Below are 22,114 nucleotides of genomic sequence, written 5' to 3'. Positions count from 1 at the left end.
TCTCATGATTTTGAAAAATATGAGAAATACATTGGATCAGATACAATGGCTAATACATAGAAATGAAATTACACTAAATTCGTAACTCGTAACTTGGTGAAAGGATACAAATAATTGCTCAGATATAACTCATGACCAATAAATCAGATTAAATCAACTCTGATCATTGAGTTTTAGGTTTCTCAGGTGTACCAGTACCTGCACCCCATCCGAACCAACCACTTGATCTTCTTTGTTCCATATTTGGTCTATTTTGTGAAGAAGGAGCGCCTTGAGCTTCTTCTCTATTAATCTGTTCGTATCCACTCATATCTGAAGATGATCTAGAATTAATTTTATTTTCATGTTCATGATTATTAACTAAATAACCTAAAGATTCTTCTGAAGTATTAGATGAATTTATAATATTAGGTCTTGTTGTTGAAATTGATCTATTTCCATTAAATCTAGCTGATGATGCAGCTTGAGATAATTCAGGTGAAGTTATATTTGGATAATTACCACTTGATCCTAAAGCATTCAAATAAGTTCTTGATCTAATAGTTTGATCTGATGTTGAAGATTTAACACTTGGAGTAGGAATTGGAATTGGCATGGACATTGATTCTGGAATTTGTTCTGCTCTACTAGGTCCACGAGATATGGAAGATTGAGATGCTGATGCAGCTGCTGCAAGAGTAGAAAGAGCGACTGGCATATATCTGAATTAAATATTAATATCGTCAAATCATCATATACGATTTATAAAGGGATGGGCGGATTAAACGATACTTACTGTCCTGCATAACGAGTAAATAAACCATAAACCTGTTGAATAGCTCCAGAAGCTGGATCTTGAAGTGTAGGAGGTTGATGCATCCCTGAAACATCAAAGCCTTGAACGTTACCTGTATCGTATCCACCTTGTCCTGGAAACGGTTCAGCTCCAGCAGGAAGGGCGATCTATTAAAGGATTACGATATAAGCATTGAAAGTTTGAAAATTGAATGAAAGATCAAAGAATTCTCTGAGATTACAAAATTTGCTAGTCTAGTCGTTATAAAGGACAACCTACATTTAATTGAGCTTTGATTTTCTCCCAACACCAACCTAATCCACCTGCTAAAGCTGCCGAAGCTCTATATCTGAGACTAGAAAGGAAAGCGTCGATATCGGATTCATGTTCTTGGAACAAGGGTGCGAGATGATTAGTGTATATATACGTTGATCCCTAGAAAAATAGAATGAATTGAAATCATGTTGCAGATAGGAGGTATAGGGAAATAAGAACTTACTTCGGATTGAGGTAATGATAGATAAAGGAAGATAAGTGTTTTAATCAAACTATAAAAGGGAAGCCTTTTATAAATTGCGTCAGCTTCAAGCACACCATTAATCTGGAGAAGAAAGCAGACATCTTGGTAACTATCATGTTGGCCAAGCAGGTCGGAGTATGACTAACCAAGTAAAAGTCCAGCCTAAGACGCTCTCTATCGCAGTCCAAGTACCAACAACAGACCAGTACATCAACCATCTTTCAACTTGAGCCATAGCTTCTGGACTGGAATCAGGATGTAGAGAGAGTGCTTTGTATGAAGCATACGCTGGATAGAGGTAAGAGCATACATGACTACAAGTTAATCAGTATAAGCGGCAAGAGGCACAGAACCATTTGGTGACATACCAGCTCCACCGAGATAGAAGGGCAATCAACATGGTGAGAGGCTATTTATCGCTTGCTGAGTCGGATTGAGGTTGCAGCGGTTATTAGTCGGATATCCTGGCTGTATCGCACAATGATAGCGACGAACGATGAACAGAGAATAGAGCCATACATATATGAATAGTCGATGTCCAAGTGACATAAAACAAGTGACCAAAGGCTTGTGTCTCGTCGGCACGAAATATCGCGACCCCGACGCAAAACACACGTAACGATCAGCTGATGAGTGGCAAAAATCAAAACCTCGTGGCGATTCGAACTCCAAAACAGATAGTTGACCAGGCTTAAGCTTGTTGCGGACGGCAAAGCGACTCGGGTTGATAGACATGAAGAATCCCAGGGTGACGACTAGATGCATTGCTAAGGATAGCAGTATTGGTATCACTGCAGGACTTCCAGCTGAGCCCTCGTCGAAGTCACTGGACATTGAAGATACCTAGATATATCCCGCTACGCTGCTTAGTTGATGATGTGCTCATAGATAGATGGATCAATGATTTGTCGATAGTCAAGGCAATTCGGCACTGGCAGATCATCAACGACTCCATCGGAGTGCCCTCTCTCTAAGTCGCTTAGAATATGTGCAAAAATGGGAAACTACATGTGTGCTTGCGTCCTCTGGTTTTTGCTTCCTCAGCGAGCTTTCTTTCTACTTCCAATGTGAATCATCAATGATCGTATGATGGCTGTCCGAGACTATATCTCCCTCGAATTGCTACGAAAGTCCATGACTGCAGGATATGGCAGGTAGAATTCAACGAAAAATGCCTTTGAGGGGCAGAGTGGAAGGAAGCTCATCAGATAGGGAGACCCAAATCCTGGAAAGTTGTATTCACTAAGCTCTTATGGTCTCTTTCGTGTAAATATAAAATGTGAGAACATAGAGAAGATTAACCGGGACCGTGGAAGATACATGCTTACCATATCACCTGTGCGATTAGCTTCGGCAGGTCGAAAGAACGGAAAACCGCTTCTGTGCGGTCTTTCCATGACTTGCTTGTTGGTAAGTCAGAATTACCAGCATCGATCTGATCCGATTAATGCGAACTGAGGGGAGCAGACGGGATTCGATGATGCAGCGTGTCCAATTCATTCAAAACGAAAGCCAAGATTCAACATAAGTAAAACCAACATTTATAAGCACACATATGACAACGATTTTCATCTACGGCCATAGAATCCAGAAAGCACCGGGTCCCGTCTGCTCCCCGCAGTTAAGTTGGATATCGCTCGGTTAGTACCAAGGTGGGGGACCACTTGGGAATCCCGGGTGCTGTAGTTTTTGCATTTCTGTTTTGCTCTTTGTTGGTATAAAAGCAATTAACAAAAGTCGCATTTTTACAAGATTTGAGCATTTCTCAATAATCGTTGATTATAGAAACGCGGTGATCCTGATAGGGTCAGTTGTGATATGTGTGTATGTGTGTGCGTTTGATCGGAAATTATTCGATCAGGTCCTTTGACAATTCTGAAACGCAGCACCGCTCGTTGCGCGACTAAATTTCACTCTGCTCCTCAATTCGACTGGTCTTGACGCATTTGATTCCACAGATCATTGCTCAGACCACCAGGGACGCGTTGGTAGGAATCAAGGGAATAGTAACGGGAAAAGAGAGGTGACTCCTCTTGCATATAGTCAGTGCTCTATGGAAAAATCGTCCTTTATCTTCTGTCAATATCACGTGAGAAAGTTGCCGATTCAAGCTGATCTGGCAATAAATGTAGCCGTTTCGGTGATTTGTTAACCAAAGAGATGGTATATCAGCCCGAATTAAGATCCTCTCGGCCGTTTCTCTCATATATAATACCTCGGTTCAGATATGCCGGAGTAGTCAGAATGGATAAACGTGCTAAATTGATAAGATACGTTAAATTTCAATCTTGGCTTCTTGGCAATGATGTGAAAGAAACAGAAGTGAGGGATTTTAAAGTAGATCTTGGGATGTAATGTAATTCGGTGAGTACCTGATTATCCATACCGAATTGCCCCTTGATGAGTGAATATAATGCGAATGGGATTTTATCGACCGCGGATAAAACGTATCTTAGGTCTTCTCCGATATAATAGAGTTTGTACCTTATAAAAAAGATGTTCGGCATGATATCATACTTTCTTGACACTGCTTTTAAGGTACTTCAGGTTGATGGTTTTGATGGATATCTTAGTTAATCTATGAAACGTGCATTGATCCGCTTATTGCTGTGCCGAATATCATTCACATCATTGAGAGTCCATGTAGAGTATCCATCTTCTTTGACTTATATATTCAGACGATTTGAGATATATATAAAGACATGAGCTTAATACAGTGATCATATTGCATATCGCCTCGCCTCTCAACTAAGTCTATAGTTTCAACCAATCAATTATTCTCCATCATGTATATCATACCAACTTTACTTCCACGAGCTACTATCACAACTATTAGTGGAGTCACATTTACGAGACCTACTACATCTGCTTCAAGTATTATAACCTCTAGGACTACAATTTATTACAGCGCTACTTCAAAAGCATCATCAAGTTTTCATGGCTATTATACAACTTTAACACCTGGATCCTCCTCATCGAGTAGTAGTGGAGGTGGTCTAAGCTCACCTGTAAAGATTATCATACCTGTAAGTGCCCAATTCAGCAAAATCAAGACTTGTAGAATTCAGAGCTGATGTGATTAAAGGTTTTTGCTACTTTTTTCGCTATTATAGTTTTAGTATTCGTTATAACTGCATGTAGAAGAGCAGAAATGTATAGGCGATTGTGAGTTTTCCATATTCTTTTGTTCCAAAAGATTTAAATGAAATCATTCAAGTGTGGGATTAAGATTTTGCTTTTGCTGATTTAACAAATTGTTATATATATTTAGTCATTCCAAACCACCTCCACCTCGAATAGGCGCAATTAATATACCTCAAATACCTATGAATCGATCAAATAGTCCTTTCGACATTGACACTCCAAGAGTTACACCTTATCCTGCTCCAGTTACCGCAATGAGTCAAATAAATAATAGTGGTCCGGTAATTCAGGATATACCATCAGTTTACCATTCAACTCCTACAGCAAGGGAACAAATACATGATGTACCTGGATATCAACAAAGCGAAGGTGGAATGACAATGCCTCCTGCTTATGACGAGGTAATTAGGGGGAATAATAGGTGATGCGGGAATACGAGAACTGAAGAATGATATTGAACAATGTAATATAGTTGTATAATCTACGAAATAATGGGTTTCCAGTGTTGTATAGAATGTTTATGATGGTCTTCACGATATTGAGATGATATTAATGTAATACAACTGTGATGAGAACTCATGTGTATATTGTTGACACGTCATGAGATATGCATGTTAATATGCTATGCGAGTTCGTGATTTTATCGAAATTGTGAATTATGACTCTATTCCTTACAATTGGTTTATTCTTCTTAGTCCTCCGTTTCCGGACGGCTTATTCCTGGATCCTGATGATGATAGTACACATTATTTGAATGCCGTCTCGAAGCACCAACTGTGAAGTTGGGGTTTTTGTTAGTCAAGGGAGACATTAGATATCCTGTTCAATTATCGAATGAATGTTGAATCTGGCCGTTCCGGTACAGAGTACCAATCTCGGATTATTTCGAGATGGGCGCCGTCGCGGATGGGTGGGGTAATAATGTTTCCAATGCTTTAGCTGTATTTGCTCTTTCATTTTTTATCAATTCCGAAATCGGTTTATCATTTGAACCTGTTCCATCGCCTATAGACGAATGCGTAAGCAAATTTGTTTCCATGATAAAAATCCCAAGATTCATACACGATGTAACTTACCCATCATTTGGAACAACATGGCTTCACTCGTCGTAACTACAGCACCTGTGTCTCTCATCCTGTCTAAAGCTAATGGTATTTCCAATTCATGACATGCTGAAATCGCATCCGCTAAAATGAATACACGTCTATGGAATCGAGGACGATCCAGTAAATCAAGTGCTGTTTGTAGTATACATACATGAGCCTGCAAGGCGATAACGTCAGCGCAATTATTTTGATATTCTACCCGTACTCCAAAGATACGGTGATGTAGATGTTGTGATTGGGTCATAACTCACTTCGATACCGACTAATATTATGTTATCGTAATTTTTCAATAAAGGTCTGACCTCATCAGTGATCATGGAGAACTAAGATGTAATGGTATCGTCAATGAAGATCACCTTTGTAGGTCTGTACAAATAACTACGACATACACAATCTTTACCGAAGGTACCAAGATGTTGTGGACCATAAGCCTCCGCTCGAATCTCGTCGGCTGTTGGACCTGTCAAGACCATGTCAACTCTTGGACTGGGGCACCGCTATGAAGGGATCAACGACTTACCACTTCCATTTTGCTCCGTCAATAAAGTGGCCATCTGCGATACAAATCTCGTTAGTAATCGTGACGAGATCCCTACAGCAATAGGTCTTATGGTGCGACTGACTTTGAGAAACTAAATCACGGGTAAGAGGTTGGTCAGGATCTTTGTAGGATTAGTTCAACTCAAACATTGCTCACCCTGGCAGCTTTCAGCATCTTCACTATGCTTTTAGCCATCCAACCGAATCCATGTGTTCCTTCACCTAGCGATACGGACAACAGCACTTTGCGTCAGCTCACGCGACCACTTTGAGACGTCGAAAGCACCTACGGAATCTTTCTTGACAATCACATACCATCAGTAACGTTCTATTACGATCTACGATTCTTGTGTGAGTCATTGTAACGACTTGTCCTGTAATTTGAATGTATTTGTTTTTAAAAAAGAATGAATTTATGAAGGTAACAACTCTATATAATCTACATTGCAAATTGATTTTTGTATTTCCTTTCGGTTCATGTCAAGGGATCAATTGAAATAATCTTTCCATTTTTACCCTTTGTTTCCCTACGTCAGTCATATATATTTTGATCATCTCCGATCTAATCATCTAATCGCTTGTCACGTAAATCGAATTCAGTAGTTTTGTTCATTCGATCTAGTCCGGACGTGATCAATTCAGCAAATGCGGGGTAAAGTGGAGATATAGTTTGCTGGAATTGTTAGGTGACGTGTTATCCCTTACATGCGCCTAAAGCCGATGGACTGATGAGCCTAACTTACTGTTGACTTTCCCCGCAACGCAAAGTTGGCCACTGTATGCTCACAAAATATCCAAAATATATCAACCCTTTTAGATTTGTGAATATCATAGTCAAATTGAAAAGCCCAAAATGTTCATAAAAAGGGCAAAATCTCGACCTTCATTACGTGCGAGAGAGTCTGATTTACCAGAATCATCAACATCAGGTTCACCTTTAGCGAAAAATAGTGTTACATCTGAAAATGTTGAAGATGTTAGTATGGAGATTGAACCAGATGAATCAAGTGGAAGTGTGATGGAACGGAAGAAGAATCAAAAGAAAGAAAAGCGTAAAGATGGAACATCAACTAAAAACAAAACCTCAAGCAGGTTAAGTTTTGGCGGAGGTGGAGAACAAGAAGAAGGTGAATCAATTACACCTTTTAAACCCAAAAAAAGTCTTTTATCTCAACAAATCAAATTACCTAATTCTTCATCTTCAATTTCACTTAATACCCCTTCTTCTTCGAATGGAACAAGTAGTATTTATTCTCGAGAACATCTTTCAGAACTCAAAGCATCTACACCCACTAGAGCGCCACGTACAACTGAAGTACATGATGATGATGACGATGAAGATGATTCAAATGGATTGAGTAGGATAGCAAGGGAGAAATACTCGACTTCAATAGTGGAAGATACAACTGCTGGTATACCTGATACAGCGGCTATAGCGGCTGCTAAAGCCAAAAGACAAGCAGCATTGGAAAGTTCGAAACATGGTGGGACTGGTGAAGATTACATCTCATTGGGTAATAGTAAATTGGCAATTTACGATGGGGATAGTGGTCCTCATCCTGAAAGTAGGCTTCAAAGGGAAGATGATGAAGAAGGGGATGGTGACGAAGGTGAGTTTTCCGTCTTGTTCAGCTTGTCTGGTCCTTTGTAACGATTAAATGATCATTAAAATCAGACATGGCCGAGTACACAGAAGCCAATGACAAGCTATACCTGGGTAGGGATGCCAACAGAGCTGCTGCCAGAAGGTTGAAAGGAGAGATAGGGGAGATGATAGCTGACAGGTAAGTCGATCATATCTCACATCCCGAACGATTTATCAGCTGACGCAATACGTTTCTCAGAGAAGCGGAAGATGAGGATGACGAAGAAACGCTAGAATGGGAAAGAGCTCAAGCTCAAAAGGCTGGTAGATGGGAGGACGAGAAGCCTGAGAAGGTGTTTAAACAGGGATACAAGCCCGCACCTAGTATGTCCATTTTTGGTCGATGCGGCTTTTGTGCATCCACTGACAGTTTGACATAGTACCGATCGCTCGGCCTATACCAAAAATCTCTTCTGCTCAATCGCGTTTAGAGAAATCCTTAGCCGATTTGGAGTTGACGAAGTCATCTAACGAGCATAATCTAGATACTGTAGCGCGGGACCTAGCTGCTTTGGAGAAGGATGAGAGAGAGCTCAGGCAGGAAGTGGAAAAAGTGGAGGGGAAACGGGAATGGGTAGAAGAGTTCCGCAATTGGGTAGAGATGCTGGGAGCTTTCTTAGAAGAGAAGGTGAGTTGAAACATTCACTACACCTCCTACCATTTTAGACTAACATGTACCAATTCAATCAGTTCCCCAAGCTCGAAACTATCGAGTCAGACTCCATTGCACACCTCAAGGAACGTGCTTCTATGGTTAACAACCGTAGATCCGCTGATGACAGCGATGATCTCTCCTTGTTCCTTGGTGTCGCTCCGCCGGCTGAAGGAGAAGAAGTAAAAGATGAATTTGGACGATCGACTGAGTCAGAAGCTGGACCCAGCTCGATACGGCGGAAGATACGTCGGGATGAAAGGATTACTAGAAGAGGTAAACGTCGCACCAGAACAGCTAAATCTGCGAATGATGAAGAAGGATATTCGACGGATTCGAGTTTGGCTGAAGGCGATCAAGAGGATTACAAAGCCGCTCAACACCATCTTGAAAGAAGGGTACATGCTTTGCTAGATGATGTCAAAGCCGAAGAGTTCCGAGATCCTGATAAGGGAATCGCAATGCGATTTGGAGGATGGAGGCAGAAATATGAAGAGGAATACGTAAATGCTTTCGGAGGTCTGGCGCTCGTACAAGCATGGGAATTCTGGTCGAGAGGAGAAATGGTCGGATGGGAACCATTACGGGTGAGTGGGGTCGTAGCTTTACTGTCACGAGCTTTAGTTGAGCGGACTATCTGTGCAGAGCTCGAGAACTCTCGACTCCTTCTCCTGGTTCCGCTCGCTTCATCACTACTCACATCCACCTCTGCCCCGCTCAAATGAATCAGAAGAAGACGATATGGATCTAGATGAGGAGCCGCCACTAGGTCCTGATGGAGACTTGGTAGCTTCAATGGTATCTTCCGCTGTGGTACCGCTTCTCACAAAGGCATTCGAAGCTGGAGCGTATGATCCTTACTCTGCTGGGCAAACGAGGAGGGTCATTGACTTGGTTGACATGGTGAAAGAGATGATGGGCAAAGATAGCAAGAAGTACACGGTGAGCTCAAGGTCGTGGGTCCTTCATTACGGATACAGCTGACGACCTTGCTAGACATTGCTCAAGGCTGTTCTAGGGGTGTATCACGAGCACCTCTTGTCCCTTTCATCATCCGTCTCATCGATACTATCGTCAAATGCTATCGCTCCGCCAGCATTTGATCCTGCTAGCAGACCAGCAAACGAGAGATATGTTAATCGGCGTATTAAGCTTATCAAGAATATAGCACTGTGGCGAAGAGAAGCACCTCAAGAAACAAGAGAATTGGTCATAAGGCTTGTGTCAGAGGTAATTAGACCGGTTCTAGGGAAGACATGGGAAGGTGGTGGTAAGGAGATGGCTATGAAGGTGAGTCTGCTTTCAAATAAAGGGTGGTGGTGGTAGCGGCCCTAGCTGAAGTTCATGAAGGTCTTAACCGCAGCGACCGGTCTATTGAGTCCCGATCTAGTAGGATGGCTCCAACAAGGTCCTGGTAGTCGATGGTGAATCAAGCTGACGTGATCAATATTGAAAACGAAAATGCAACATGTTGTACTCTGTGGTCGTACTGATGAGCCTACCTTATTGACAATCTGATCGTATACTACTAAGCGACAATTGAACTTATATGATCTACCCTAGCCTGTTTCCGCCTCTTATCATTTTGTACCGGAGTTGTTGAAATGTTTTCGAACACTTCTCTGAATATCCACTCCGTCCTCCTATTATATATCCGAAACTATCCTGTCATCAGGTGAAGTGAGCGATCAAGGATTTCCCAAGACGGAGTGAGAATAAACTCGCGGAAAATTGAAAAAAGGGCATTTCTGATCCATTCATCTCTCTTTCTCATATAAGGGCGAAGCCTTGTAGTGGGAATTGAGTTATACGATGGGATGGGCTCGTTCCGCTCTTGACATAATTTTATTTACGATTCGGTAGCTTTTTAAATGATATTATGCATGTGAGGAATACTGACTAAATCATACGAGAAATGGTGTTTGCTATAAGAAAATCTATCGAGTGATGCAGAGTAGAGGAATGAAGAACACAATAATAAGATACACGCAATATACGAGATTGATTTTAGAAGATGATAATAGTCTTGACTTTATACATCAACGAATTTTTATTCTTGTAAATATCCAGTTGAATGATTTTCAGCTAATGAAACTAGATGTTCATATTCTTCTATACCAGCTGCAAGGCACAAGTCTTTAAATTTCCCTTCAATATTAATTAATTCAATTGGAGAACCTTGTTGAATTACTAAACCTTTATCCATTACTAAAATTTTAGAACATGGCATAATTGTCTATTATAATTTACCATCAATTTTATCAATTATGATATATATACACAAAGAGAGAAGAATTCAAATTAACATACCCTTAAACGATGAGCAATAATCATAACTGTTGCATTTTTAAATTCCTCATGTACTACTCTACTTATTTCTGCATCTGTAGCAGAATCAATTGAAGCAGTAGCTTCATCTAAAATTAATACTCGATGTTTTTTTAGTAATGCTCTAGCAAGAACGACGAGTTGTTTTTGACCTGCTGAGAGGCTATACACCATGTACAGTATCAGCACATACCGCTACTTCCGATCGGAAAGAGTAGGTCACTTACTTTTCTCCACCCCCTTTAATCTCATAATCTAAATTCTTAAAGATATTATCTTGTTGTTGCTGGTCTGACTTGCCATGGTAGCCAATATGTTCAACAAGAGTATCATTGGAATCATCATGTGTAGGTGAAATAGCAGATATTCCCTTTTTCTTTAGTAATTGAACTTGATGTAAAGCATCGTATAATTGTTCATCTGAATATTTTCCTTCAATATCGAGATTAAGTCTTAATGATCCCGAGAGCAAAATTGGATCTTGAGCAATTATACCTAATTTAGAACGAACTTGACCTAATGGAATTTGTGAGATATCTAAATTGAAGTGAATTAGCATTTACCATTTAGTTGAATCTGATAGAATTTACCTTTACCGTCAATTTCAATTTTACCTTTTGTAATATCAACGAAAGAGAAAAAAGCTTTTGCTAAAGTTGATTTCCCACCTCCTGTTGCACCTACTATACCTACTCTTTCACCACCTTGAATTTTGAAAGATACATCATGTAAAATATCTGGCATATCTGGTCCATAACTTACACAAAGATCTTCAACTTCAATAGCTCCTTTATCAGGCCAAGCAAATAAATCATCTTGATAATTTTCGGTAATGTCTTCTTCATCAAATGACCATTGAGGAATAGAATTATCATCTGATTTTAATCCAGGTCCATCTTCTCTTTCAAGTGTACGATATTCTGATGATCTTTCAAGTGATACACCTTTCCATTCGAAATTTCTCATTTGAATTAAGATCCAAGTTAAATCACTTGAGATTGATCCAACGAAAGTTAAGACGAATCCTGCTGTAGCACCGGTAGCTGAGGATGTCGATAAAATCAATGTTAAAGCGGTAATCTTCAAGAAGGTATCAAACATTTGTAAACTGACTAAAAAGCAATAAGATGTCAGTACGTCAGGGGCATGCAGTATTTACATGTGATGTCTGAGCTGGAAGCACTCACAGTATAACCATCGGCCAACGGCAATTGTCCATACCACAGCTGTAACCCTCATATTGGTCCATCGCATCAAGTCTGAGAGCGAATGCTCCTCGGTCAGCCTCACAAGTAGAGCTTGGTAATGCAAGCCCTGCTTTTCAACTTACCATCAATAAAAATTGATTGCGCGCCAAAGGCCCTGATCACTGAAGTCCCTGCAACAGTCTCTCCATAAATCGCATTAATCGGTCCAGGTAAAATTGCGCCTAATCTTCGTATTTGGCGAGAAGTAGATCTGTACCATCTTGCCTAACATAATGTAGTCTGTCAGGTACAGTGAAGTGAAAACTCGATGCTGATGAAGCTTGAACTTACCGGTGCCCAAGCAGCCACGATCAAACCTACGACTACCACAGCGAATAGCCAACCACCATAGATAGATACAGAAATCAAGCTGACGATCACTAATGATCCGGCAATTGACGTCAACTTTCGTTGCAGAAGGAAAAGAATACAACAGTTGGAAGTTGCGCGTACCATTCAAACTACCATGAGCGAATTCTCCTAGAAGGTCGGAGCAATCGAGGATATCATTCTACAGTAATTTGTCAATCAGCTTATCCAACAATATCGAATCAACTCGTTCCCTCACCAAATCTTTTCCGAATCTTTGGACAATCGATCCGGCTCTCGTCCTGGTGAAAAAAAGCATCTTAGACCGGAGCATCGATTCTAGCATTTGGTCGTGAGTCTGTAAATGGTGGTGGGAAGAACCTAATCTCAGCGCATACTCCACGTGCTTGAGAATCTGGCAAGGCTGCTCACGATTTTCATGGCTCTTACTCCCCCGAAGAACATATACGTTGTCCAGCCCGTCAAGAAGGATACGCGAAGCATTGATAACTTATTTTCGTTACAAGATAGAGTATCAGTATATTTGCTTAAAAGTTGTCTACTTCCAAAAGTACTCACTCCCGCATAAAGTGATACCCAGAAAACGATGGAATGAGCAGCAAAAGTATCACGAGAACCATCTTTACCGGTCCACAGGCTAATCAAAGATGTAAGGTCAGTTCCTGATCTAATCTCCAATGGAATCGGAAACTCACGACAAAACGGATCTCTCGGCAACTGGTAACAAAGTACTAGTGATTATGATAAATGTTAAAATGGTCCAGTAAATCCCACCACCATTGAGCTTCAAAAGATTTTTCCAATGTTGAAGATCAACTGTTCCTGATACTCTATGTTCTTCCAAAATCAGCTGACGAGGTGTTTTCGCGATTGATTCTCTAATTTCAAAGTTTTCAGCTTGTTTAATTGATTTCTCGGAGACTTCGTTCTTCTCCAATCCAGGGGAAAATGCTTCTCTTAGGGGAATACTATGGACAGGTGGTTGAGTTGAAGAATCAGCAAAGCTTGGCATTCTAGATGGTAATCTACTTGGTAATCTTGATTCCGTTTTCAAATGTGACATATGTTCGCTATTCAACAACTCCCTACCTGTTCCATTAAATATACACCTCCCATTATCCAAGTATATCGAATGAACAGCCAATGGAGCCAAAGATTCAATAGCGTGAGAGGCGATGATTATAGTTCGACCTGACATTAAAGGTGAGTTGAAACAATGTTGAACGATATGTTTGGATGTTTGAGCATCGACAGCTGATATGACGTCGTCCAGGAGCAGAGTGGAAGCCCTTGAGTATACAGCTCGGGCAAGACTGACTATAAGGTGAAGGAAATTAGCTGACATAAGTCTAATAGATAGAATGGATTGAGCCGACCTCGCGCTTTCTGACCGCCCGATAGAATCTTGCCCCTGTACCTCTCATGATTAGTTATTATCTCGGTAATATCAGAACAAGCTAGAACCGCTCACCTTTCTCCGATTTCAGTCAGATCAGCATCTTCAAGTAATTCCAAATCGGGCAGCAGACCAGTAGCGAAGCAAACAGCTCTATACCGATCGATATTCAGGGGTAAACCAAAGAGAATATTGTCACTGCCAAACTCGACTTAAGCTTGCGTTTAAGTTAAATTTCGTAAAAAATGTTGACTTACCGGATACTTTGACTAAGAAGCCAAGGAGTCTGACAAGGACAAATGCTCAGCGTTTCAAACGACTGGTGTCTGTTACGAAAAGATAACTCACCTGTGGTACATAAGCCACAGCCCGCTTGATCAATGACCAGTCTGTATTACTAATTTGAGCAGGGTCCTTGATTGGTGAAACAGCATACGATACTTTCCCTTCAATCAATTGTGCTTCACCTAGTAACGCTAGGAGCAGAAGAGATTTTCCCGACCCAAATTTTCCAGCTACTAAAGAAAATTTACCTTTTGGAAATTCCACATCTAAATTCTGTAGTTGGAAGCCAACATTATTGTTTGAGGCAGTTGTATCGTCAGAATTGCCGGACAATGTATCATCGTATACTGTAGCGTTATCCCAAGCGATAGTTCCTTTGATATACAAAACGTCCTCTTCAATTTCACTTCCGTCATCAGCTGGTTCAGACAAGTATTGAACATCTTCGGTCCGTAAGAAGGTAGCGATTCGTTTAGCACCCAATATGTCTTGCAGCAGTGCAGCTATCGTTGATGGGAGGTTGAATAATGCTACTCTCAGCTCTGAAGCGCCTCATGTCAGTAACATCAATGTGCGGACAAAGCTGATATAGCTCACCATCAAATACAGCGATAGAAGTCTGAAACAAACAGGCAGGGACATCAGCAAATTTTCCACTCCAATGGTGAAGTATTGTCTTCACTCACAAAGGCGATGGTAGCAGTGAGTTGTTGTTTCGCTACAAGAGTATAGTGCGCGAAAGACACTACGATCAGAATTGTAGGCGCCGCAGAGCTGTGACAATTGATTAGCGGAATTTCAATCAATACAAGCCGATTAGCGCTACATACTAAAGTAAAGAAGAGGTAAACCCAATTAAACTCGCTGAGATAAGTTTCTTGAATTCCCTTTTTCGAACATCGTTAATTCGCTTAAACCAGAATTTCTCAGTAGCCATCATTTTTATCATTGATATAGCTTGTATTGCTTCTTGCATTAATGACACTCTTTCATCTCTTATAGCTAAACGTTTTTCGAAAACTTGATATTCCCATTTTGTCAGGAAATATGCAGGTGGACAAGTGAATATCAAGGTTGCAAATCCCCACATTCCAGATGGACCTATCAACAAATCAAAATTAGCAAACAAAGATCTGAAATCAATACCAAGACAACGCTGACCTAGTAACATCCAAATGTAGATACAACCGCATGCTAATTCGAGTATAGCTCTGAACAGTTCAGAAACTGTCCATCCTATTGCTTGTACACTAGCGGCGTCAGTAGAAATCAAGTTCAGTATGTCAGCTTTTGTTTGTACAGCTTTGCCGCCATCTTCTTTCTCGTTAGATGCAAAGAGGTTCCGCGTGAGCACTTTTCTACATTGAAAATGAACGGTGACGTTCAGCTGCTCTGCATCTATCAGGTTTCCAATGATCGGATACTCACTGGAAAAGTAAGAATGAGGTATGAGCGTTAATTCGCGGACCAACATAGGCTTCTTGACTTGTATCGGCCAATGGCAGGACAGTAAAATCAGCATCGATCGGTGTCGGATAAATATTCAATCACAGGTGGTACAAGAATGACTATCACTCACAGACTCTGCTGCTGCATATTCAATACTTTACCACCAAAAGGGATGATGACCATTAAAGATGCGAACGCTATTGCCCCATGTCTTGATGAATTCGGATCATCAAGGATTGATAAGATATGTTGTAAACAGACATGTGGAATATACCATAATGGACAACAGACCATGGACATTAAGAAAGCTGTAGAAGTAGAGCAAAATCGAAATGTAAGTAGATAAATTTCCTCATCATGTAACTTACCCTTGACTACAGATCCTCGTTGAGGCCACCAAAATGTATAAAGTATAGACCAAGTCTTATGATTTTTCCATCTAGCTATCAAGTTATATTTTGAATTCATTACTTGATGATAAACTTTTTGAGATCTTACATCGGCCTCAGTAGCGGGTAAATCAATAATGTCAATTTGATCTTTCATATAATTTTCGGAAATAACGTCGAAAACAAAAGTGAATATCAATTGACTAAAGATAGAAGAACTTTGAGATGCTATGACATTACCCTTTGATTTATGTAAGTTACCAATAGTTGGATCTTCTTGTAATGCGATTTTAGTTGCTTGTGAGTAAATTTGTTTCAAATCAGTGTATAATTTAGGACCAATTGGAATATTACCACATATTAAAACTTGAACCGTAATCAGTCCGAGATGAGTGAATTGTACCCATTTAGTATATGAATATCTTTTGATATCTGAGAATATGTATTCTCCGATTGTATGGAGATATACATGTGATAAAAGGACGGAGGATAGGATGAATATGTGATAAGTTAAACTTTTATGCTTAGCTAGATTTTTGTTATTGAGAGCGTATGCTGCGGTTAGACAAAGGAGATACATCGAAGTGATGCCTTCCGATAAGAACGTGACAAATCCGAGAGGATCTGACATATCAGGATGAATATTGATGGCTGTATAGACTTGAAGGCCGATATTGGTAAGAATTGTCAATACGAGGGACCATCGAGGAATCAAGGTCTAAGAGCGAGCGTTAGCATATTGTATGGTCTATCCGAACACGAGCTTGATGAAAATGTTGACTTACCTTTTGCCAAAATTCAATCACTTGAACGGGTTCGCCATCTTCGGATAATTCCCCATTGACTTGATTCAGTAACCTCGACCTCAGTTCATCTTTCTTCGTTACGATACTCCCTCCATAGTCATCGTCTTTAAGTTTAATTTTACCTTTCTTATTGCCTTTCGACCAATTTCCAATGAAGATAAAAAAGGACCAGAGAAGCGAGATCAATAGAATTGAAATTGTCAATCCATTGACGATCTTAGACCATGGTAAGGAAGATGATGCCATAGCGTGTATTGTCGATGAGATAGAAGAGTAGTGTCAATGATCAGTTTTTCTTGTAATTTAAGTAGAATGATAAATGATAAAGATGATAGATTTCATGTAGAGTTTATGTTGTTATTATTCTAATCATTGTGATCTCTGGGAATGGAGTTCCGAGGGTTGAGGTTTCAAAAGAGAGTTGAATATCTCTTCTTTGTGTGACGTCGATCCGTGAAAGGAACTTTGGAGTTTGGGCCGCGAGTCCATCATGAAAGGATGGCTCTCTTGAGCACGTAGGACGTTTGACTTATGATGACAAGGGATTGTGACCCCTGAATCAACCCATATTGATTTGGTGTAACTTCTGAGATTGTTCAATCGCTTTTGTGCAGTACATGTCACTTGCCTCGGAATAATTAGATTTTAGAGATAGGTTGTAATGCTGGAAAATTGTTGAGCCTGTGATTAAATTGAGAATGTTGATATATGGCAAATCTGTTGCGTAATTGTGCCTGTTATATTTCGCCTGTCACTAAATGACCTCCACACAATGTTTAACCCTTCTATGATGCTGCTCCTGCAGTATGACCAAGACAACTTGCCTGACTATCCATATTAGCTCACCCTTTCGCACTCGCTGTGTATAATGAGACTCTAATGCGAATTTCGACAATAATCTATCAGAGCTTACGAAACATGACAGCGAAATCACACATTCAAGATACTATCAATCGTATATCTTCAACACCAGGTTCTTTCGAACTTATATCTTCTCCAACGAATTGGCCAATCTCACATAATACTGCACAGAAAGGGTCAATCTCGAATATACATATTGCAATACTTGATTCATCTTTTAATCCACCTACTATAGCTCATCAAGCAATTGCATTTTCTTCTTTCCCTTCTACATCAAACACAAATACTATACAAGATGATATTGATATCACGTCTTCTTCTTATTCTTCAAGTAATGAACCAATTCCATATACTTGTCGACTTTTATTATTTTCCGCACGAAATGTAGAAAAACAATTAAGATCAAAAGATACAACAGTTTTACAAAGATTAGAAATGATGTCAATTTTATCTAATTCTAAATTTAAGGATAATAATAATAATAACGATAATATAGCAATTGGATTAATTAATGAACCTACTTTTGTAGGTAAATCATCTATAATTAGAAATTATTTAAAAAATTCTTTAAAAGAAATATCAAATTTAAATTTAAATTTAAGTTTTTTAGTTGGTACAGATACATTAATACGTTTTTTTGATCCTAAATTTTATCCAAAAAATCAAATGGAAATTAAATTAAATGAATATTTTGAATCTGGTTCTTATTTGATATCTGCTAAAAGAGGATCAGATGAGACCAATAGAGCTATAGAAGAAGAAGTATTGAATAGAGATGGAATAAAACAATGGGTAAATAAAGGAAATTTAAGATTATTAGGTACAGGAAATGAAGGATGGGAAGAAATTAGTAGTACAAAAGTACGTGAGGCTGTTTTGAAACAAAATTGGGATGAGGTAGATAAGTTAGTAGGTAAAGAAATGAGAGATTATATACGGAAAGAAGGTTTGTATACTTCTTAGGAATTGAAAAGGCAGCAGTAAAATGAATCAACGATTGTTGTATATAGAAATATAGAGATGGTATGCTTCTTTGACTTTAGAATTACTTTTTGATCTGTATAATGCATATGCCATTTAATCTATACCTAAGCACCATTCTCTGCATTTCTCTTTTGTACCTTTCTCCAATCTAAAGATTTCCACCAATCACTAGCGTACTGCTTCTTATCCCATACACCATATTTTCCTCCCAAGTAAGCATGTTCATGTAAATTCAATACTGCTAATGGAGAAGGATATTGAATTCGGTTGGAATTGGTAAATGTCCTTGACGATCGTTTATTTAATGGTGCAGCAAGGTCATCTGATTGAGAAGGTTCAAGGGAAGTTGATGAAGGAGGTTCAGTAGATCCTGATGTTGGTGGTTCGGCAAACAATGGTAATGTACCTTCTCGACCTCTTTGAGATCTTTGAGTTACTAATAATGTGCCAGAAGCGAAAGTTGGAATAACGTCTAAGTCTGATGAAGAATCACCGCATCGAACAATCTACAAATGGTACTTCAGCTCTTGTGATAACGGAGTTTTTATCGAATACGAGATATTCTTGTTTGATGCTCGCAAACTTACCCATAACCATCCACCCCCGACGATACCCTCAGCATAAGCTTCTACTTTCTCCTGCAAATCTCGGAATTCTGAAGGCACTTGATGGGTGTTTTCAGCGGTCTGGGAAGGGTTTTGTCAGTTAGGAATTTGATCATCATCGGTTCTAAGCCATTTCATGGTAGTAGTGAGTAGCAAAGATCTTTCGGAAGTACTCCGCTTTCTCTAGCCTTGTATACTTTTATAAAGAATCCGGTCCGGCCTTTATAATGAATGACGGGTTTGAGAAACAGCAATACTCACCAAACTTTCCAAGAAAAAACTGTTATTCAGTAGCAAGGCAGCATAATTGTACGCCAAAGTCAAGTTCCTATCTCTAGCTGTCGATGATATGAGATCTGTCATATCGAGTCCATATTTATCCCATTTTTGTTTTGTCTCGGCTAAAGCTGGGTTGTCTATTATTTGATCAAGACAAGTCAGCTTTGTTGCTGCTCACATAGTGGACCAAGAAGCCTCTCTAGCACTCATACAAGCAAGGAGATTCGCAACAGAGCTCGACTCGACAGTAGGCACTTGAGTGTCTCCTAAATATGTTATTGTAAATTCAGACTCACTATTAACTTCTCCTTGTAACCTATCCCATAAACCTAATTGCCATTCTTGCAATCGATCAAAATTTTCCTTGGGCAAGAAATTATTTACACCTTCTAATATCCTATAATCTATTGAAGATGTATTTATACCTGATCTACTAGCTGCGTTAAGCAATGTTCGAGCTTGAACACCTGAACGAGGGATAGAGGAAGTCGCTTTGAAAGCGGATCTGAGTAGGGAAGTCGAAGGTCGAGACATGATACGATACTTGATGATACCCGTGGTAATTCCTAGCTGTGCTCTAAGTTCCTTACTAGTGGAATCTATATATTTGTCTTGTTTGATTTTGATAGCCTGAAAATGTCGCTAATATCCAAAGAATTCGACCGTGAAATTGAACCGGAATAAATCTCGAAAAAGTCAAGAAGACGCTCTGAAACTCGATTACGGAAACTACCGTGGGAAACCATTCTCCAGTTACTTTGCCACGCGGCAATCACGTGAATACGTTCATCTTATTTTTTGATCCCTGGCGATGAGATCTCGTTATCCCCGCGCCGGTAACTGATTGAGGTGATTTATGATGGGTGAGCGATCAGCTGGAAAGGTATGTCATCATCGGGTTATCCTCTATTCTGGAATCAGGTCAAACATCATAAACATTACCCTTTATCAGAAAAAAAAGACCACGATAAGAATAAACTCATTTGTACTATTTCATTTTGTTTATAATCGGAGCAAACTCTTTTGCCATCGACCCCTTTTCAACACAACTCTTACACTCTCTCTCAAACGTCATCGCCTCTATCGACCAACCGTTCAATATGTCTCTGCGTAGTGTGTTAGACCCCAAAAGTACTAAAGTGTCGTGAGTGTTTCTTTACAAATTGGCCTTTATTGGACTTGGGTGCAATTTGTTATACGTAGAATAATATAGCTAAGCAGATATCGCCGTCATAGCGTATCGTCTTCGGCCCCAGGCTCATCGAAAAAGCATCTCTTAAATCCTTCTGCTTCCGATGAGGGTTTACCTTGGTCTTCAAATATCCCTTCTTCGTTACATCTTACTTTCGACACTCCTGTTCAAGCGAGTCATTTCGCTTTGACATTTCAAGGAGGATTCGTATCTACTGCCGTATCTGTATGGGTAGCTCGATCAGAAGATGCAGAAGGAGGTGTAGGTTTGGGTTTAATGATGGGTGGTAAAATTTATCCTGAAGATAGAAATAAGAGACAGGTATTTGAGTGAGTCTATTCATCCACATACGGCAATGTATCCAAATGGTCTTTGCTGATTTCAGTTTTGATTTTGTAGAATTCCATTCCCTCCAACAGGTCTTTCACCAACCGATGAAACTCCACCATCTAATATAGGTCCAAATATTACCACTGAAATTACACCTGCCGAGGCTAATTCTGGAGCTGTTAAAACTCATCCAGATGGACAAGGTATAATTAAGAAACATAATCATGATGAATTACCTTATTTGACGGAATTGAAATTGGAATTTGAAAAAAGTTCTGATCAATATGGAAGAGTTACACTTTATTCGATCGAGGTTTTGAACAATTAGAACTATATATTTCCGTATCAGTTTCTTCCAACAATAAAGTGGGTAATAGGATCGCAAGTGATGTATGGAGGATCAAATTGGGTGTACGGGGGATTTTGAGGAATTTCTACTATCTATTACTTATATAATAATGCATACGATTATCACTAATCATCCTCTTATTTAATTCCAATGAATACCAGATATAATACACCCAAGAGTTAAGCTATGAAGATAAATATGATTTCCTCAAAAGGTCACCGAATCATCCAGGTTATTAAGTTCAAATTCTAAAGCATTATCATCATCAGTCTCAGGAGAAGCTGATGAAGATCTTTTCGAGATGAGATCATCGATAATTTTTTGAACAACAAGTACATCTTGTGAATATTTCTCGGTATCACATATCCCAATCATTGAATTTTTCAACTCTTTCAGATGAGTTTCAGTATGAATTCCTAGAATGTAAAAAGACTTTGAACTCATACTATATTTTTCGATTTTATAAAGTAATTTAGCTTGCCAAGAATCAATGTCGAAAATTCCTTTAATCGTTCGTATTGAGGTTAATTGGTCGGCATCATAAGATGATATTTGAATACCTGATAAAGAGAAAGATGATTTTTCAGATTTAGTCGAAATGCCTTGTTGATTGCAGATTTCGAGTAATCTATTTGTAGAATTTTGCCCACCGGCTGAGTACATTTTAGTTTCTACATGTTCACAAGAGCTTGGATCGGAGACAAGTGGTGAGCTCTTCCTTCGATTATGATGACTCATAATGATTGTGTGCTTGTAAGATAAGTTTTGATTGATATGAAGTACGATAACGGGTTACGAAAAAGACTTAACGAGTTATGTTGAAAGTGGAAAGTGATAATTGAATTGATACAGTAGTAAGAATAATAATTTTCAACAGCTTATATACCTACAAATATGCTCAT

At 39.4% G+C, this 22,114-nt stretch overlaps 9 protein-coding genes and 1 non-coding gene across 10 annotated transcripts; 5 read left to right on the top strand and 5 right to left on the bottom strand.

Moving 5' to 3' along the window:
- Positions 1 to 163: 163 nt before the first annotated feature.
- I206_107469 (uncharacterized protein) lies at positions 164 to 1,695 on the bottom strand (the record flags this gene model as incomplete). Its single annotated transcript, XM_019157512.1, has 6 exons — positions 164 to 701; positions 776 to 942; positions 1,055 to 1,210; positions 1,275 to 1,338; positions 1,442 to 1,609; positions 1,664 to 1,695. 6 exons carry the CDS (start codon positions 1,693 to 1,695, stop codon positions 164 to 166), a joined length of 1,125 nt encoding a protein of 374 aa, XP_019009152.1.
- Positions 1,696 to 2,868: 1,173 nt separating this feature from the next.
- Positions 2,869 to 2,983, top strand: I206_107468. The gene has a single exon (XR_002021935.2). It is a non-coding gene; the product is annotated as a 5S ribosomal RNA (ribosomal RNA).
- Positions 2,984 to 4,081: 1,098 nt separating this feature from the next.
- I206_107467 (uncharacterized protein) lies at positions 4,082 to 4,864 on the top strand (the record flags this gene model as incomplete). Its single annotated transcript, XM_019157511.1, has 3 exons — positions 4,082 to 4,321; positions 4,381 to 4,460; positions 4,567 to 4,864. The coding sequence occupies 3 exons, from the start codon at positions 4,082 to 4,084 to the stop codon at positions 4,862 to 4,864; spliced, it is 618 nt and encodes a 205-aa protein (XP_019009151.1).
- Positions 4,865 to 5,319: 455 nt separating this feature from the next.
- On the bottom strand, positions 5,320 to 6,445 carry I206_107466 (uncharacterized protein; the record flags this gene model as incomplete). Its single annotated transcript, XM_019157510.2, has 7 exons — positions 5,320 to 5,444; positions 5,516 to 5,702; positions 5,797 to 5,868; positions 5,935 to 6,005; positions 6,066 to 6,177; positions 6,243 to 6,307; positions 6,376 to 6,445. 7 exons carry the CDS (start codon positions 6,443 to 6,445, stop codon positions 5,320 to 5,322), a joined length of 702 nt encoding a protein of 233 aa, XP_019009150.2.
- A 493-nt stretch (positions 6,446 to 6,938) lies between these two features.
- I206_107465 (uncharacterized protein) lies at positions 6,939 to 9,810 on the top strand (the record flags this gene model as incomplete). Its single annotated transcript, XM_019157509.1, has 8 exons — positions 6,939 to 7,695; positions 7,761 to 7,869; positions 7,930 to 8,054; positions 8,111 to 8,358; positions 8,421 to 8,969; positions 9,028 to 9,324; positions 9,379 to 9,672; positions 9,733 to 9,810. The coding sequence occupies 8 exons, from the start codon at positions 6,939 to 6,941 to the stop codon at positions 9,808 to 9,810; spliced, it is 2,457 nt and encodes an 818-aa protein (XP_019009149.1).
- Positions 9,811 to 10,432: 622 nt separating this feature from the next.
- I206_107464 (uncharacterized protein) lies at positions 10,433 to 16,858 on the bottom strand (the record flags this gene model as incomplete). The annotated part of the gene is made up of 24 exons (XM_070203525.1): positions 10,433 to 10,618; positions 10,693 to 10,873; positions 10,938 to 11,247; positions 11,301 to 11,822; positions 11,898 to 11,969; positions 12,041 to 12,182; positions 12,249 to 12,337; positions 12,411 to 12,468; positions 12,526 to 12,624; positions 12,699 to 12,776; positions 12,846 to 12,924; positions 12,983 to 13,604; positions 13,664 to 13,698; positions 13,759 to 13,881; positions 13,941 to 13,969; positions 14,032 to 14,510; positions 14,566 to 14,587; positions 14,655 to 14,742; positions 14,799 to 15,069; positions 15,130 to 15,326; positions 15,397 to 15,453; positions 15,548 to 15,725; positions 15,786 to 16,524; positions 16,592 to 16,858. The coding sequence occupies 24 exons, from the start codon at positions 16,856 to 16,858 to the stop codon at positions 10,433 to 10,435; spliced, it is 4,923 nt and encodes a 1,640-aa protein (XP_070059626.1).
- A 672-nt stretch (positions 16,859 to 17,530) lies between these two features.
- I206_107463 (uncharacterized protein) lies at positions 17,531 to 18,436 on the top strand (the record flags this gene model as incomplete). The annotated part of the gene is made up of 1 exon (XM_019157507.1): positions 17,531 to 18,436. One exon carries the CDS (start codon positions 17,531 to 17,533, stop codon positions 18,434 to 18,436), a length of 906 nt encoding a protein of 301 aa, XP_019009147.1.
- Positions 18,437 to 18,561: 125 nt separating this feature from the next.
- On the bottom strand, positions 18,562 to 19,875 carry I206_107462 (uncharacterized protein; the record flags this gene model as incomplete). The annotated part of the gene is made up of 4 exons (XM_019157506.1): positions 18,562 to 18,963; positions 19,045 to 19,143; positions 19,324 to 19,478; positions 19,638 to 19,875. 4 exons carry the CDS (start codon positions 19,873 to 19,875, stop codon positions 18,562 to 18,564), a joined length of 894 nt encoding a protein of 297 aa, XP_019009146.1.
- A 566-nt stretch (positions 19,876 to 20,441) lies between these two features.
- Positions 20,442 to 21,191, top strand: I206_107461 (uncharacterized protein; the record flags this gene model as incomplete). Its single annotated transcript, XM_019157505.1, has 3 exons — positions 20,442 to 20,485; positions 20,578 to 20,862; positions 20,933 to 21,191. 3 exons carry the CDS (start codon positions 20,442 to 20,444, stop codon positions 21,189 to 21,191), a joined length of 588 nt encoding a protein of 195 aa, XP_019009145.1.
- A 228-nt stretch (positions 21,192 to 21,419) lies between these two features.
- I206_107460 (uncharacterized protein) lies at positions 21,420 to 21,950 on the bottom strand (the record flags this gene model as incomplete). Its single annotated transcript, XM_019157504.1, has 1 exon — positions 21,420 to 21,950. The coding sequence occupies one exon, from the start codon at positions 21,948 to 21,950 to the stop codon at positions 21,420 to 21,422; it is 531 nt and encodes a 176-aa protein (XP_019009144.1).
- Between the last annotated feature and the right edge of the window lie 164 nt (positions 21,951 to 22,114).

This window comes from Kwoniella pini, chromosome 11 (genome assembly GCF_000512605.2).
Source record: "Kwoniella pini CBS 10737 chromosome 11, complete sequence".
NCBI classification, from domain to species: domain Eukaryota; kingdom Fungi; phylum Basidiomycota; class Tremellomycetes; order Tremellales; family Cryptococcaceae; genus Kwoniella; species Kwoniella pini.
This window is presented reverse-complemented; position numbering and strand designations above follow the sequence as displayed.